Source organism: Oncorhynchus nerka, linkage group LG28 (assembly GCF_034236695.1).
Source record: "Oncorhynchus nerka isolate Pitt River linkage group LG28, Oner_Uvic_2.0, whole genome shotgun sequence".
NCBI lineage: Eukaryota > Metazoa > Chordata > Actinopteri > Salmoniformes > Salmonidae > Oncorhynchus > Oncorhynchus nerka.
The window spans coordinates 31645548-31663327 of record NC_088423.1 but is presented as its reverse complement, the minus strand read 5'-3'; the positions used below and the strand labels follow the sequence as shown (position 1 = coordinate 31663327).

General features: G+C 43.2%; 2 protein-coding genes across 6 annotated transcripts in view; both read left to right on the top strand.

Annotated features, from left to right (window-relative positions):
* The first annotated feature begins 77 nt into the window (after positions 1-77).
* Positions 78-2763, top strand: morn2 (MORN repeat containing 2). Of its 2 annotated transcripts, none has more exons than XM_029640409.2 (6): positions 78-283; positions 382-414; positions 549-599; positions 685-788; positions 921-1057; positions 1225-2763. In XM_029640409.2, exons 1-6 carry the CDS (start codon positions 277-279, stop codon positions 1325-1327), a joined length of 435 nt encoding a protein of 144 aa, XP_029496269.2. In that variant the 5' UTR covers positions 78-276; the 3' UTR covers positions 1328-2763. The 2 variants fall into 2 exon arrangements, with proteins under 2 accessions (XP_029496269.2, XP_029496267.2); XM_029640407.2 differs by having other exon boundaries at positions 682-788.
* A 919-nt stretch (positions 2764-3682) lies between these two features.
* Positions 3683-17780, top strand: part of LOC115113128 (rho guanine nucleotide exchange factor 33) — a 76217-nt gene continuing 62119 nt past the window's right edge. For 2 of the 4 annotated variants that reach the window (XM_065012767.1, XM_065012765.1), the window contains exons 1-8: positions 3683-4072; positions 4970-5013; positions 6650-6814; positions 7909-8030; positions 8120-8253; positions 8567-8689; positions 12753-12879; positions 14298-14430. In XM_065012767.1, the coding sequence (XP_064868839.1) occupies positions 4051-4072; positions 4970-5013; positions 6650-6814; positions 7909-8030; positions 8120-8253; positions 8567-8689; positions 12753-12879; positions 14298-14430 (870 nt within the window). In that variant the 5' untranslated portion in view covers positions 3683-4050. The remainder of the gene's footprint in view (positions 4073-4969; positions 5014-6649; positions 6815-7908; positions 8031-8119; positions 8254-8566; positions 8690-12752; positions 12880-14297; positions 14431-17780) is intronic. The other 2 variants (XM_065012766.1, XM_065012768.1) reach the window with 2 other exon arrangements.

The following is a 17780-nucleotide window of genomic DNA, read 5'->3' as shown; positions in this document are numbered from 1 at the left end:
CAACTACACCGTCTTTCTCATTGGTTAATCAATCAGAGGTCAAAGTTTATTTTCCGGGTAAAGGCTGTGTAGAGTTACCATGGTAATATAACGTTTAGGAAATGCATCGTAACAACATCAGCTAGACCAGCACGAAAAAATTGAATAAGATATAGCCATAGTCATGTTTGAACTAGCAACAAATCCGAAATGTATTGACTAGCTTGACAGCCAGCTAAAGTTAGTTAAAAGCTCTAACTATATTGAGTAAATTCAATTTGACGAAGCATTACTAAAATGTCAGGTGAGTAACGTTAGCCAGTTACCGTACTGTATAGCCAGCATAATACAGAAATAGCATAGCTACAACATAATGTCATTATTAAAGTGTTTTTCCTGCAGAGAAGAAAAAAGGAAAGGTCACAGAAAGCGAAGGTAGGCAGAGACCAGACTTGGACATCTCAAGATATCTGCTTTTTTTTGGTGTGTAAATATTGTATGTTTGTGCTTAAGGCGAACTATTAGCCATATGTCGCAGTCTTAAACTCCACTCACATATTTATTTTCAGATGAAGGGAATTTGCAAGTATCCTACATTTTCCCAAATGGTGACAGATATGGTAAGTGCTCATATTGACACAGTAACATTAAATGAATGATTCTAACTGTTATAACGAGCTGCATTACTGTGGTCATCACCAGAAGGAGAGTGCTGCGGGTCCACAGAGGGAGTCGTGGTGAGGCGTGGTATGGGCAAACACACCTCAGCCAGTGGTGTCACCTACACTGGAGAGTGGCATGATGACAAGGTATGTGTGTGCGAGTGCATGGTCGAGTGTAGGCCTATGTTAGGACAGAATTGATAGGGATTGGTATTTGGATTAGCGGGTCATAGTTTTTGTGATGTCTGCTGTGAGTGACCAGTGCTCCCTCTATTCCAGATGAATGGCAGAGGGACTCTGGAGCATCCCTCTGGGGCCCTGTATGAAGGGGACTTCAAAGACAACATGTATCATGGCACAGGGACATACAGCTTCTCTGATGGGACCAAATACTGCGGCAGCTTCAGCAAGAACAGGTGAACCCATTACTTTAGCGTGTTAACTTTTTCCTGTCATATTTTGATATGATAGTGAATAATAGTTTAGGCCGATGGCTAGTGAATAATAGTTTAGGCCGATGGCTAGTGAATAATAGTTTAGGCCGATGGCTAGTGAATGATGGCTCTATTGGGTTTTTTAATAGGTTGGAGGGTGACGGGGAGTTCATCGACTCTCAGGGACTTGTTTGGATTGGAGGCTTCCACAACAAGGCAGCTCCTGGATTGAAACTTAAACTCAGCATGTAACCCATGACATAATGTGAGATAACAACTCTAATTTATCTTACATTTATGAACCTTTATTGAATATAGATAAAAAATATATATATATTCAAAAGAACAAAATTAGACTCCAGTAAGAGATTTTAAAGGCACCAAATGAAATGAAACACACAATGTCCATGTTCTTCCCATAACACTCCTGCAGTGACACCTGGTCTCTTTTACTTGTAGGAAAGACTTTAGTAGTCAGCGTATGACAGTGTGGTGAACACACCTCATGGCATCGTGCAATGAATGAGTCATTGCTTTGAGTCACACAGCCAAGAGTCCTCTTTGGAGGTGCTGAAACACAGTCTGTGTGTGTGGCTGTGTAAGCCTCAGTTAAGCTAAAACTATTTCTACTACAGTTTATTTGGAATCTTTTAACTCTTCATAAACAGCGTACAAATCTAGATCGGTGGAGGAATCCATCAATGTTCTGTTTCTTGAACGCCAACAAGAATGTCTCTTTACTACCACTGATGTCACTATAATGTGTGTGTGGTATAATTTATATAGTTCTTTTGCTTAATGTGTTCATCTGGTGTTAACTGAATTTGTTGAACAAAGTTATGTGATGAATTCCTCAATAAGATGTGTGGTGGTTATGTCCATAAGTGTCTTCAGTAAATCATCAAACATCTGCCGAGAGCATAGAACTGTGTTTCCTTTTCTTTCGTAGTTGTGTATTTTGAGTAATGTCTTTTACATTTTACTTTTTTTTTTACCCCTCTGACTAAACAAGCAGAGGTCAGAGCATCGCCTGGCCTTGTCCATTTGTTGTTCACAGATGTTGGTCCTTCCCTCTCCAACCCAAAGCTAGCCTGGAGTGCTGGGGGTGGTTTTGTATGGTTGGAGGTAGCATGGCGCATGTACTGCATCACGCAACCAGCGTATCAGATCGGTGGAGAATATTCCCATATGCTTATTAGGGCACTCCACAAACACACAAAGAATCAGAACATTGTTCACAGGAAGGCCTTGATTTGTGGGAATAGTATGCTCTTCATTGAAACACACATCCTTTTGTTGAGCATCTGAACTAGCTTTTCATCCCCAGTGGACCTGTGCTGCAGCCATCCAAGCACAAGGCCAGAACTTGTGACACTGGTAATAAGGCTATGCTACATAAGGAGAGGCAACACACACAACTTCCTGTTTTCTTGGAAGACCGCAAGCTGTGGAAGGAGTGATCAGTTCAGAGATTTTAGAAACTGTGCCCGCTGGCATCATAAGGCACGTAGTCCTCTCCTGCAGTCAATGACCAAAAGTGCCATTATTCATATTTTTTGTAATTACATAATGAAGTTTTTTTTTTTTTTTACTGATGAAAATCCTGTGTTTCTATGTCAAACAGTTGTTATATTTCAGTCTTCTCTGATGTAAATAAAGTTTAATATTGGGATGCAAACTCCCAATTGAATGCATTTCAACTCTATCTGAAGTGGAACAGGTGTCTTAAAAAAAAAAATAAATAGGCCCATAATCATGTATGTGAGGTGTGTCAATTTGTTTAAGACAAGCTCCCGAGTGGCGCAGTGGTCTAAAGCACTGCATCTCAGAGGTGTCACTATAGTCCCTGGTTTGATTCCACGCTGTATCACATCCGGATGTGATTGGGAGTCCCATAGGGCGGTGCACAATTTCCACAGCATCGTCCGGGTTCTATTTTTAAAAGACTACCAAGAATCACTGTGTGACCCTGATTTAGCCTACTGCAGTAAAAGGCTAATCACACTGACTCACTCACACAACGCTGACAGAATATAATGTATTACATTTGTACAGTACAAGAAAAAATGGACACAACTAGAGAGGGCAACTGACACAGAACACAGCTGATGCTAAAAGGGACAAGGAGCACAGCTATCAACAAGCCTTTCTAAAGAGAAAAGGGCTGAAAGCCTGATTCCCCCAGGGAGCTGAACTTGGTCCTGGGGGTGTGGAGGAGCGTAAATGCCATCACTATATACAGTATTAACATTAACCCTACTAGAGTCTGATACCAATAACACACTCATTCATAGAGACCCACACAGTTTTAAAAAAACATTGGGGAAAGGTGAATCCTTGTGTGTATCAGTGAATCCAAAACACATACCCACTATACAGTAGAAACACTGCACAAACATGCTGATGTAAAAATATACTACAGCATCATATGCAATAGGCCTACTTAATTGTGTTCATAACACACAACACACTGAAGCACATCACACATCACTGTTTCTAACAGTAACATACAGACACAGTCATTAAGGAAACTTGGCCAAATACTGTATGGAATCACATAGAAAATGTACAATGACTAAAATGGCATCATATCCTGACTACCTTTTGCATGTCACCCGCCTGAGCTGACCAGATCCTGTGTCACAGTTCTGTTTGATCTGTTCTATGAAATTGGGCATTCATGTTAAGGGGAAAATTGAATCAGCTGTCCAATTGTCTCCTCATGAAGGAGTGTCAAAAGCCCTCAAGCTCTACCCCTCTCTTCCATCTCTCTCCCTCTCTCTGTCTGCCCTCTCCCACCATCATTCCACTTACTGTACACAAGGGCCCTTTTTGTGTGGAAGATCATCAGACTCACATGGTTTAGAGCGAGGGTTCGGCAGGACAGTGTTCAGAGGAGGACAGAACAGAGGAGTGCCTTGAACACTAAAACTACACAATCCTGTTTGTGGTCTAGGTAGGTGGGCACAGGAACTATGGAAAACAGCAAGACAGAAGGTAAATTCTGGTTCTATAATCAAGATGGTGATGGTTTTGTGTTTTTATGATTTGTTGGTAGTCACATGGTTTATAGAGATGCTACAGTAAAGAAAAATAATTGTATTGTTGATGTGGAATATCTTTGGTGTGCTGTGCGTAACAGATTGTTTTATGTGTTTGAACTGGTTACATGGACAAATACGCTTTTTATGAAACCTGTTGTTGATGGACAGTTATTGGAAAAATATTGAAACAAAGTTGGTATGCTTGAATTTCTCATTCAATGTTCTTCGGCATTACATGACTATCTGACTATCCAATGTCTTAAGAACTGGTTATTAAGTGGCAAAACTCTGACGCATGATACAACCATTGGAAGACTTGAAATTTGGTCCAAATTAGTTGTCTTTGAATGATCTTTTACATTGTTATTTTTTCAGGAAATTTGCTATACATGTATTCCTGTTCAGAATACGTCCTTCCATCACAAGCTCAAATGCATAATGTATGATTAAGCAGACATTTAAAATGACCTTTAAATGCTGCTCGCTGATTGGACATTTGGCATTTGAACAGAAACAGATTGAGTTCAGTAGGGTATTTCCACTATGGTACAACTGTTTGATGACACAAGCCTTGTGTACCTTAACATTACATGTATAATTTCAGTGTTTGGGTAACTTGTAAGGGTTCACTCTTACATTATTTACTGTGCATAGGCTGCAAAATGAGACATTGTGTTGGACATACCACATGACTATAGGATTTGTCTTTATCATAGTCTATTTGGTTCTGTATCTCCAAATAATGGTCTGTCTGAGTAACTGAGGATTTTCTCCATAGTGATGTGTGAGTGACAGGGAGATACAGTAAATCCATATTGATGTGTGATTAACTGATGGCCTTGACTTCTAGAACAAAACCAGGAAATGGAGGAGGCCAACCTAGAGATTTTTCAGGTAACCAGCTCTATAGTCAGTCCCTTTGCAAGAGACACACTGCCAGAGAAATGGGAATAGCCTCGGCTACGGCCTGTCTCTAATCTTATTATATGTAAATGCACGTCAATGGACTGGTATACAGTATGTTCTAACAAAATGCTACAGATATGTAAAAATATCGTAACAGTACAGCTGTAAGGTACAATATAATACACAGACGTTGTTGCACTGCTGTAAGGTACTGTATGTGTTGCGTATGTACTGTATTGTAATGCACTCTAAAGTAGTGAGCAGAGGCAGGGTATTGCACAGCAACACAGAGATCACATCTGTACATCTGTAAAGAAGGGCAGCTGCCCTAATGAATCTGCAGCCTGATGGCTTTCACATGACCGTATCCACAGAGTAGAGGAGTGAAGAGAAGATGACTGGGGCTGGCAGCAGCCTGAACCCCTGTCTGTTCACATGAGCTGATTCACTTATCTCTGCAGACTAAATTCAATAACCCAACATCCTAAGAACGGCAGCTACACCAAAGGAGAGAAAAAATGGAATCACTGCTGGCATATAACAGAAGGGGGAAAAAGAGAAATTGGGACACTCCAAACGACAACAACAATGAAAAAGATAACGAGGATATTGTGACTCAGTGGGGAGCGTTGTAGGAAACAAACCCTGTGGCAAAATGAGCTGTGACCTAGCTGACCTCTGATACACTCTTAGAAAAAGGCTTTTTGGGGTGTCCCCATACGAGAACCCTCTAGAGTGTTGGGCCAGTAACCAAAAGATTGCTAGTTCTAATCCCCAAGCCGACATGGTAAAAAAAAAAATCCATGTGCCCTTGAGCAAGGCACTTAACCCTATTTTCTCCAGGGACGCTGTTGATCATTTCAGATCCTGGCCGTGACTCCACTCTCCGAGGGTGTCTCAGGGAAAAAAACATTTCAGATCCTGGCCGTGACTCCACTCTCAGAGGGTGTCTCAGGGAAAAAAACATTTCAGATCCTGGCCGTGACTCCACTCTCAGAGGGTGTCTCAGGGGAAAAAACATTTCAGATCCTGGCCGTGACTCCACTCTCCGAGGGTGTCTCAGGGGAAAAAACATTTCAGATCCTGGCCGTGACTCCACTCTCCGAGGGTGTCTCAGGGGAAAAAACATTTCAGATCCTGGCCGTGACTCCACTCTCCGAGGGTGTCTCAGGGGAAAAACATTTCAGATCCTGGCCGTGACTCCACTCTCCGAGGGTGTCTCAGGGGAAAAACATTTCAGATCCTGGCCGTGAGGGTGTCTCAGGGGAAAAAACATTCCTGACTCCACTCTCCGAGGGTGTCTCAGGGGAAAAAACATTTCAGATCCTGGCCGTGACTCCACTCTCCGAGGGTGTCTCAGGGGAAAAAACATTTCCGATTCACGCATGCGTATTAATACACACTTGTACATGTGTAAAGTAGGACAAATATAAGCACCCACAAAAGTATTACTACTATGGTTAAAACAGCTAAGTCATTTATTCACCCACTCATATGGAACCAATGTAGCATTTCACAGTTATGTTCTGGACATTTTGGAGCCATTAGCAATGTCACAAACAATCATATCACTGTAGTAACGGTTGTTACATCCTGACTGCTAACCTCTGACCTGGTGCTCCAGCTGCAGTCCTTGGTGGCAGAGCTGCGTACGTTGCTGCAGGGGGTGTTACAGGACATGGCTGCGCTGCAGCAAAGGGACAGCAGTCTGGAAGAGAGGGCTCAGGCACACCAGAGAGACCTGGATGACAGGATCATGGGAATCAGGAACTCGCTCAACACGTTTAAGGTACCGTACTCCCCACATGACTTGATGCATCCTCACTGATATCTGAAACCAAAAATGTGCCTGTTTGTCATTCTGCTGTTTGTCATTCTGCTCATACCATACAAGTGGACTACAGTAAAACCAGTAACAGTTTCTAGCAATTCAAGCAGGATGTTTAACACACAAAATAAGTGTTGCAGTATGTAGCTATCTGGTACATGGTACATGTGAATGTACATTGTGAATGTAGCTAGATATCATAGTGATGTGATTGTGCTATACACAGTGGCCAATTTATTAGATACACCCATTTACTACCGAGTCAGACCCCCTTTGCCTCCAGAACAACCTGAATTCTTTGGAGCATGGAAACATTGCTCAATTGGTATCAAGGGACCTAACGTGTGCCAGGAAAACATTCCCCACACCATTACACCACCGCCACCAGCCTGTACTGTTGACACCAGGCAGGCTGGGGCAATGGACTCATGCTGCTTATGCCAAATCCTGAATCTGCCATCAGCATGACGCAACAGGAACCAGGATTTGTCGGACCAGGCAATGTTTTTCCACTCTTCAATTATCCAATGTTGGTTATCACATGCCCACTGGAGCCACTTCTTCTTGTTTTTAGCTGATGGGAGTGGAACCCGGTGTTGTCATCTGTTGAAATAGCACATCTGTGACAATGATCGATGAGTTGTGCATTTCGAGATGCTGTACTGTGCATCACTTGCATGATTCTTGCCATTCCCCTTTGACCTCTCTTATCAATGAGCTGTTTTCGCTCACAGGACTGCATCTGACTGGATGTTTTTTGTTTCTCGCGCCAATCTTGGTAACCCTAGATACTGTCGTGCGTGAAAAGCCCAGGAGGCCGGCCGTTTCTGAGATACTGGAACCGGCGCGCCTGGCACCGACAATCATACCACGTGAAAAAGTCGAGAGTTCACCCATTCTAACATTCAATTGAACAGTGATTAAATGCCTTGATGCCTGTCTGCCTGCTTTATATAGCAGTGTGACTCACTGTCTGTAGGAGCGAAACCATTTTCGTGAACGGGGTGGTGTACCTAATAAACTGGCCACTGAGTGTATGTCCTGGTTGTGCTTAGGAGGACCTGAGCAGTGCTCTAACCCAGATAAAAGAGGTTAGCAACAGACAGAAAGAGCTACAGGATGGCCTGGAGTTCCTCCAATCAGAGAACAGCAGAGAGATCCGGCCCATTCAACAGAGGTGTGTGACACACACGTAGCATGCACAAACATTCACACACATACTTTCTTCACCTGAAATGAACTCACCATTCCCCTTGGTTTTGTCAGAAAAAGTTCCAAAGGGGACTGCCATGGGGAGGGCCATGAGTGTCTCTCCAACCAGACAGAGCTCAACGTCATCCAGCATTACTTCGCCAGCCTGCCCAGCATCTCTCCACACAGGAGCATAGCCTCGACACAGAGTGAGTTATACCTCTGAGGGACAGACAGAATCCATAGCAGATCCTGTATGTGTGTCATCGATGTACTGACTAGCTGGTCCTTACCCATTGGGCACAGACGTCAATTCAACGTTTATTCCACGTTGGAAAACATTGCCTCAACCACTGTGTGCCCTGTGGGTTATGGTTAGCCATTGAACATACTTGCTTTAGCTGAATCAAATACCCGGCGGCTGTATAGGGATGTTACAGCACATGAAATCAATCAGAGACAGCGGAATCGCATTGACAATGCTTGTGTTTTCTCCCTGTGTGTGTACTGTGTGTGGTGCAGCCTCTAACTCAGAGCAGGAGGCAGCCAGTGGCCTGCCCCAGAGGGGTCAGTCTAAGTCTCCAGTGTGGACAGAATCGAAAGAGAGCCGGGACGACACGGATGCACAGAGTGCCTCAGAAAACAGTGAGGCACATCACCACTGACGTTACACACAGTGACTTATTCCCTTGTTACATTACAGAGCCCTACATTAAATTATTTTGTAGTCTATAGACTTATTCTCATTTAATATGTCACAGCTGTGTAAAAAGCACACTTATTTTATTAACCTTCATTTCCAGTGGTGGCCTGAGAACAACAATTCAAACAATGTGAGCCACACATTCAGGAATGATCACTACAAAATTACAGTTACAACATTTCAAATAAATTACATTACATTCAGAAAGGGTAGTGGAAACGAATATATACAATCAATCAATCAATATACTATATATATATATATATATATTATCAGAGCCCTGAATTCCCCTTTTGGGACCAAACAAATCTAGTTTTAAAGTGAACTGTGGGGCATAGTAACTGAAAGCAGTCTTCCCTAACGCAGAGATCATCAGTGGAACCTCTAGTACCAACCAGTCTTGAGAGCGAGTATCATACTTACTCAGTTTAGAAGTAAGGTGAGGTAGTAAGGGAGTTTATGGAGAAGTGCTTTATATACGAATCATAGCCAATGTTGGACCCTTCTGCTAGTCAGAGACACCCAGCCAACAGAACTACAGTATATACAGTTGAACCGGTTCAGTTGAACCAGTTCAACCAGCCTGATCTCACAGACTAGAGGTAACATAGTACATGTAAATCTGGGACACTGAAATTACATTTGGTATGGTTACATAAAACAGATTCGTTCAGGGTGGATGGGTGGGCATATAACACAAACATCTAGCAATCTAGCAAAGGCTAATTAGCAACTTTTCAACTACTTACTTATTTATAATAATGTAATAGGAATTGAAATTCGTAACATATCAAAAGAAATGGGCGATGGACAGCCACAAATGAAAACAGTTGAAGTCGGAAGTTTACATACACCTTAGCCAAATACATTTAAACTCTGTTTTTCACAATTCCTGACATTTAATCCAAGTAAAAAAAAACTGTTTTAGGTCAGTTAGGATCACCACTTTATTTTAAGAATGTGAAATGTCAGAATAATAGTAGAGATAATGATATATTTCCGCTTTTATTTCTTTCATCCCATTCCCAGTGGGTCAGAAGTTTACATACACTCAATTAGTATTTAGTAGCATTGCCTTTAATTGTTTAACTTGGGTCAAATGTTTAGGGTAGCCTTCCACAAGCTTCCCACAATAAGTTGGGTGAATTTTGGCCCATTCCTCCTGACAGAGCTGGTGTAACTGAGTCAGGTTTGTAGGCCTCCTTGCTCGCACTCGCAAATTTTCTACAGGATTGAGATCAGGTCTTTGTGATGGCCACTCCAATATCTTGACTTTGTTGTCCTTAAGCCATTTTGCCATAACTTTGGAAGAATTCTTGGGGTCATTGTCCATTTGGAAGACCAATTTGCGACCAAGCTTTAACTTCCTGACTGATGTTTTGAGATGTTGCTTCAATATATCCACATCATTTTACTGCCTCATGATGCCATCTATTTTGTGAAGTGCACCAGTCCCTCCTGCTGCAAAAGCACCCCCAAAACATGATGAAACCACCACCATGCTTAACAATTGGGATGGTGTTCTTCGGCTTGCAAGTCTCCCTTTTTCCTCCAAACATAACGATGGTCATTATGGCCACACAGTTCTATTTTTGTTTCATCAGACCAGAGGACATTTCTCCAAAATGTACGATCTTTGTCCCCATGTGCAGTTGCAAACCGTAGTCGGGCATTTTTATGTTTGTTTTGGAGCAGTGGCTTCTTCCTTGCTGAGCGGCCTTTCAGGTTATGTCAATATAGGACTTGTTTTACTTTGGATATAGATAATTTTGTTCCTGTTTCCTCAAGCATCTTCACAAGGTCCTTTGCTGTTGTTCTGGAATTGATTTGCACAAATACATTTTCATTTTCTGGAATTTTCCAAGCTGTTTAAAGGCACAGCCAACTTAGTGTATGTAAACTTCTGACCCACTGGAATTGTGATCAAATCAAATCAAAGTTTATTTGTCACGTGCACCGAATACAACAGGTGTAGATCTTACAGTGAAATGCTTACTTACAGGCTCTAACCAACAGTACAAAAAAGGCATTAGGTGAACAATAGGTAAGTAAAGAAATAAAAACAACAGTAAAAAGGCAGTGACAAATAACAGTAGCAAGGCTATAAAAGTAGCGAGGCTATAAAAGTAGCGAGGCTACATACAGACACCGGTTAGTCAGGCTGATTGAGGTAATATGTACATGTAGATATGGTTAAAGTGACTATGCATATATGATGAACAGAGAGTAGCAGTAGCGTAAAAGAGGGGTTGGTGGGAGGTGGGTGGCGGGTGGTGGGACACAATGCAGATAGCCCAGTTAGCCAATGTGCGGGAGCACTGGTTGGTCAGCCCAATTGAGGTAGTATGTACATGAATGTATAATTAAAGTGACTATGCATATATGATAAAGAGAGAGTAGCAGCAGCGTAAAAGAGCGGTTGGGGGGGCCACACAATTCAAATAGTCATTTGATTACCTGTTCGGGAGTCTTATGGCTTGGGGGTAAAAACTGTTGAGAAGCCTTTTTGTCCTAGACTTGGCACTCCGGTACCGCTTGCCATGCAGCAGTCTATGACTGGGGTGGCTGGGGTCTTTGACAATTTTTAGGGCCTTCCTCTGACAATGCCTGGTGTAGAGGTACTGGATGGCAGGTAGCTTAGCCCCAGTGATGTACTGGGCCATACGCACTAGCCTCTGTAGTGCCTTGCGGTCAGAGGCCGAGCAATTGCCGTACCAGGCAGTGATGCAAGCAGTCAGGATACCTCTCGATGTTGCAGCTGTAGAACATTTTGAGGATCTCAGGACCCATGTCAAGGACCCATGCCAAATATTTTTAGTTTCTTGAGGGGGAATAGCCTTTGTCGTGCCCTCTTCACGACTGTCTTGGTGTGTTTGGACCATTCTAGTTTGTTGGTGATGTGGACACCAAGGAACTTGAAGCTCTCAACCTGCTCCACTACAGCCCCGGGGCGTGCTCGGTCCTACTTTTCCTGTAGTCCACAATCATCTCCTTAGTCTTGGTTACGTTGAGGGATAGGTTGCTATTCTTGCACCACCCGGCCAGGTCTTTGACCTCCTCCCTGTAGGCTGTCTCGTTGTTGTCGGTTGTGTCATCTGCAAACTCAATGATGGTGTTGGAGTCGTGCCTGGCCATGCAGTCGTGGGTCAACAGGGAGTGCAAGGAGGGGACTGAGCACGCACCCCTGGGGGGCTCCAGTGTTGAGAATCAGTGTGGCAGATGTGTTGCTACCTACCCTCACCACCTGGGGGCGGCCTGTCAGGAAGTCCAGGATCTAGTTGCAGAGGGAGGTGTTTAGTCCCAGGATCCTTAGCTTAGTGATGAGCTTTGAGGGTACTATGGTATTGAACGCTGAGCTATAGTCAATGAATAGCATTCTCACATAGGTGTTCCTTTTGTCCAGGTGGGAAAGGGCAGTGTGGAGTGCAATAGAAATTGCATCATCTGTGGATCTGCTTAGGCGCTATGCAAATTGGAATGGGTCTAGGGTTTCTAGGATAATGGTGTTGATGTGAGCCATTACCAGCCTTTCAAAGCACTTCCTGGCTATGGACAGTGCTACGCGTCTGTAGTCATTTAGGCTGGTTGCCTTTGTTTTCTTGGGCACAGGGACTATGGTGGAAGAGGATTACAGTGAATACACTGATATAGTGAATTATAATCTGTCTGTTAACAATTGTTGGAAAACTGACTTGTGGCATGCACAAAGTAGATGTCCTAACCGACTTTCCAAAACTATAGTTTCTTAACAATAAATTTGTGGAGTGGTTAAAAAACAAGTTTTAATGACTCCAACCTAAGTGTATGTAAACTTCAACTGAAAGTCAGTGTGTTGCTTCTTTTGCGTGTGTGTGTGTGTGTGTGTGGTGTGTGTGGTGTGTGTGTGTGTGTGTGGTGTGTGTGTGTGTGTGTGTGTGTGTGTGTGTGTGTGTGTGTGTGTGTGTGTGTGTGTGTGTGTGTGTGTGTGTGTGTGTGTGTGTGTGTGTGTGTGTGTGTGTGTGTTAGATAAGAGGCAGATAGCTGCCCTGGAGCTGTTGGAGTCAGAGAGGGTGTATGTGTCGTACCTGTCTCTCCTGCTGAAAGCCAACATCACCTTCAACAGCACAGAGGACCTCCACACCAAAGACAAACGGTACTGTACCACTGACGGTTATTATTTACACATGTATGTGAGATGTACAGTGCCTTGCAAAATTATTCATCCCCCTTGGCGTTTTTCCTATTTTGTTTTATTACAACTTGTAATTTAAATAGATTTTTATTTGGATTTCATGTAATGGACATACACAAAATAATCCAAATTGGTAAAGTGAAATTTAAAAAAATAACCAAAAAATTCTCCAAAATAAAAAACGGAACAGTGGTGCGTGCATATGTATTCACCTCCTTTCCTGTGAAGCCCCTAAATAAGATCTGGTGCAAGCAATTACAGTGGGGCAAAAAAGTATTTAGTCAGCCACCAATTGTGCAAGTTCTCCCACTTGAAAACATGAGAGAGGCCTGTAATTTTCATCATAGGTACACTTCAACTATGACAGACAAAATGAGGAGAAAAAAATCCAGAAAATCACATTGTAGGATTTTTTATTAATTCAATGTGATTTTCAGGATTTCTTTTTTTCATTTTGTCTGTCATAGTTGAAGTGTACCTTTGATGAAAATTACAGGCCTCTCTCATCTTTTTAAGTAGGAAAACTTACACAATTGGTGGCTGACTAAATACTTTTTTGCCCCACTGTACCTTCAGAAGTCACATAATTATCTAAATAAAGCCCACCTGTGTGCAACCTAAGTGTCACATGATCTCAGTATATATACACCTGTTCAGAAAGGCCCCAGAGTCTGCAACACCACTAAGCGGTACTATGAAGTCCAAGGAGCTCTACAAACAGGTCAGGGACAAAGTTGTGGTGTCACGGTCGTCATAATGACCAAGGCGCAGCGTGATAAGCGTACATAACTCTTTTAATGAAAAGAACGACCACTGAACAAACTATACAAAACGTGAAGCTATATGACTAGTGCAAACAGGCAACTAAACATAGAATAATAACCCACAAACTATGCAAGGAATATGGCTACCTAAATATGGTCCCCAATCAGAGACAACGATAAACAGCTGCCTCTGATTGAGAACCAATCTAGGCAACTATAAACATAAAAACATGTAGACTAGGAAAACCCCATAAACATACAAAAACTCCTAGACAATACAAAACTACACAAACCACCCTTGTCACACCCTGACCTAACCAAATAATAAAGAAAACAAAGATAACTAAGGTCAGGGCGTGACATGTGGAGAAGTACAGGTCAGGGTTGGGTTATTAAAAAAATATCAGAAACTTTGAACATCCCACAGAGCACCATTAAATCCATGATTAAAAAATGGAAAGAATATGGCACAAAAACAAACCTGCCAAAGACACCAAAACTCATGGACCAGGCAAGGAGGGCATTAATCAGAGAGGCAACAAAGAGACCAAAGATAACCCTGAAGGAGCTACAAAGCTGATGTGTTTTATATCCATCTCCTTTGTCTCTCTCCAGGCCATTCCCCAGTTCTCTACGTTTCCTCATCCAGCAACACCTGGAGCTGCTTCACACCCTGCAGGAGAGGGTGCTCAAGCGCCAGTGGCAGGGCATCATGGGAGATGTATTCATGAGGCTCACCAGCAAAGAGGTATTCATTTTTTCACAGCCACCAATGACCCATGAAGTCATGGAAAGGAGCCTTCAAGGGTTTAACCCAGACCAGGTAAACTGACCTAGAGAAACTCAGGGCTCTACTCTAGTGATTGTGCCACAGTCTGGCCGCAAACTACATTACCCCTCACATACAGTATCCAGTCTATTAGGTGCTTATTGTATTAGGACCAATGTGATTTAAGTGGGTGGGACTGATTGAACGAGGGAAATTAATTGATTGGTGGCGTTAGCAGTTAGGGCCCCCAGAGGAGACTGTCCAGGGGAAAGGCTGTGACTCAGATCTGGCGCTAGGATAAAGTGACTAAGGGGGGGCAGTTGAATTCGGTGAGGCGGCACAATTTTGGGGGGTTCTTGCATTGGAATTATATTGAATTCTGCTTATGTCACACTAAACATAAAGTGCCAAGACTCTAAACATTCAAATGCCAAGACTCTGAGACTATTGATTGAGTGCTTGAGTGGCAGGTTTGGCGCTTAATCTGTAGCCTATCACCCCTGCACTGTATCAGCACAATGGACAGCGCCTTACACACTAAAGTACGTGTCAAACTCATTCCACGGAGGGCTGAGCATCTGCGGGTTTTCGCTCCTCTCTTGCACTTGGTTTAGGAATTAAGGTCACTAATTAGTAAGGAACGCCCCTCAACGGTTGTCTAGTATTAAATTGAAAGGAAACACTAAACACTTGCAGACACTTGGCCCTCCGAGGAATGAGTTTGACACCACTGCACTCAAGCAAGTACATATTGGTAGTGAATACAGGCTACAAGATAGATAAGGTAATTCACCTATTACAAACAGCCTATGTGAATGCAGCCGTACACACTGCTGTCTTACCAAAAATAATGCAAACTAAATGCTGAAAATAGTAGCCTAGTCATTTATGCATGAAAACAAAAATACTGAATAGCAGTTTGCCTTAGAATACCGACAACTGTGAATGCAAACCGAATAAAACAGCGGTGCCAAGTAGTAGCGGTGCCAAAATATCAGATCAAAAAGGCATGACAATCTATATTTAGGCTAGTTACATTAACAGTAAACAAACACAGTAAACAAAAGGTGAATGGAGATCCAAATAACCAAAACATAGTCTACAGTCTACTACAGTGAGATGCAGCCTGGCTTGACTAACAAATAACCAAAACATAGTCTACAGTCTACTACAGTGAGATGCAGCCTGGCTTGACTAACAAATAACCAAAATATAGTCTACACAGTCTACTAACAAACACCAAAAGATAGCAGCCTACAGTGAGATGCAGCCTGGCTTGACTAACAAATAACCAAAACATAGTCTACAGTCTACTACAGTGAGATGCAGCCTGGCTTGACTAACAAATAACCAAAACATAGTCTACAGTCTACTACAGTGAGATGCAGCCTGGCTTGACTAACAAATAACCAAAACATAGTCTACAGTCTACTACAGTGAGATGCAGCCTGGTCTACTACAGTGAGATGCAGCCTAACAAATAACCAAAACATAGTCTACAGTCTACTACAGTGAGATGCAGCCTGGCTTGACTAACAAATAACCAAAACATAGTCTACAGTCTACTACAGTGAGATGCAGCCTGGCTTGACAAACAAATAACCAAAATATAGTCTACAGTCTACTACAGTGAGATGCAGCCTGGCTTGACAAACAAATAAGCCTTCAGGCCCGCTTCAAACATGGAAAACCATGTCGCTCATGAGTAAAGCAACACATTGTTATATGGCACAATACACTTCTGTAATTCAAATTTGACCCAAGTAATCAATTAAGCAGTGCTAGCCTACCTTAAACATGTTTCCAATACATACAGTTCCATTTACAACCATGAAAACCAATAGGCTACCAAGAAATCCATAATAGAATGTATCTATTTCTATGTTGAAACATACCGATATGTAGCAATACCCAGGGGCATCATTCAGCAGTAACCAAGTATTCCAGCCCTCTCAAGGGTAGCAGGTAGCCTAGCGGTCAAGATTGTCGTGCCAGTAACCAAAAGGTCACTGGTTCGAATCCATGAGCTGGCAGGGTGGAGAAATCTGCAGTTCTGCTATGTGTTTCTAGGTTTTGTAGTGAGGTAGATAAGCGTTTCCAATGACATCATCAACCAATAAGTAGGCAATAATTGGTTAAAATCACACAATGCACACCAATGATGTCAAAACACAGAAACACACAGTTTTCACATATATTGATTACATTTACATTTACATTTAAGTCATTTAGCAGACGCTCTTATCCAGAGCGACTTACAAATTGGTGCGTTCACCTTAAGACATCCAGTGGAACAGCCACTTTACAATAGTGCATCTAAATCTTTTAAGGGGGTGAGAAGGATTACTTTATCCTATCCTAGGTATTCCTGAAAGAGGTGGGGTTTCAGGTGTCTCCGGAAGGTGGTGATTGACTCCGCTGTCCTGGCGTCGTGAGGGAGTTTGTTCCACCATTGGGGGGCCAGAGCAGCGAACAGTTTTGACTGGGCTGCGCGGGAACTGTACTTCCTCAGTGGTAGGGAGGCGAGCAGGCCAGAGGTGGATGAACGCAGTGCCCTTGTTTGGGTGTAAGGCCTGATCAGAGCCTGGAGGTACTGAGGTGCCGTTCCCCTCACAGCTCCGTAGGCAAGCACCATGGTCTTGTAGCGGATGCGAGCTTCAACTGGAAGCCAGTGGAGAGAGCGGAGGAGCGGGGTGACGTGAGAGAACTTGGGAAGGTTGAACACCAGACGGGCTGCGGCGTTCTGGATGAGTTGTAGGGGTTTAATGGCACAGGCAGGGAGCCCAGCCAACAGCGAGTTGCAGTAATCCAGACGGGAGATGACAAGTGCCTGGATTAGGACCTGCGCTGCTTCCTGTGTGAGGCAGGGTCGTACTCTGCGGATGTTGTAGAGCATGAACCTACAAGAACGGGCCACCGCCTTGATGTTAGTTGAGAACGACAGGGTGTTGTCCAGGATCACGCCAAGGTTCTTAGCGCTCTGGGAGGAGGACACAATGGAGTTGTCAACCGTGATGGCGAGATCATGGAATGGGCAGTCCTTCCCGGGAGGAAGAGCAGCTCCGTCTTGCTGAGGTTCAGCTTGAGGTGGTGATCCGTCATCCACACTGATATGTCTGCCAGACATGCAGAGATGCGATTCGCCACCTGGTCATCAGAAGGGGGAAAGGAGAAGATTAATTGTGTGTCGTCTGCATAGCAATGATAGGAGAGACCATGTGAGGTTATGACAGAGCCAAGTGACTTGGTGTATAGCGAGAATAGGAGAGGGCCTAGAACAGAGCCCTGGGGGACGCCAGTGGTGAGAGCGCGTGGTGAGGAGACAGATT

Bases quoted from the DNA above. Each gene is read 5' to 3' on its own strand.
- morn2 (XM_029640407.2), top strand. The intron at 789-920 runs GTATGTGTGTGC...CCTCTATTCCAG, and splicing joins GAGAGTGGCATGATGACAAG to ATGAATGGCAGAGGGACTCT. The intron at 1,058-1,224 runs GTGAACCCATTA...GTTTTTTAATAG, and splicing joins GGCAGCTTCAGCAAGAACAG to GTTGGAGGGTGACGGGGAGT.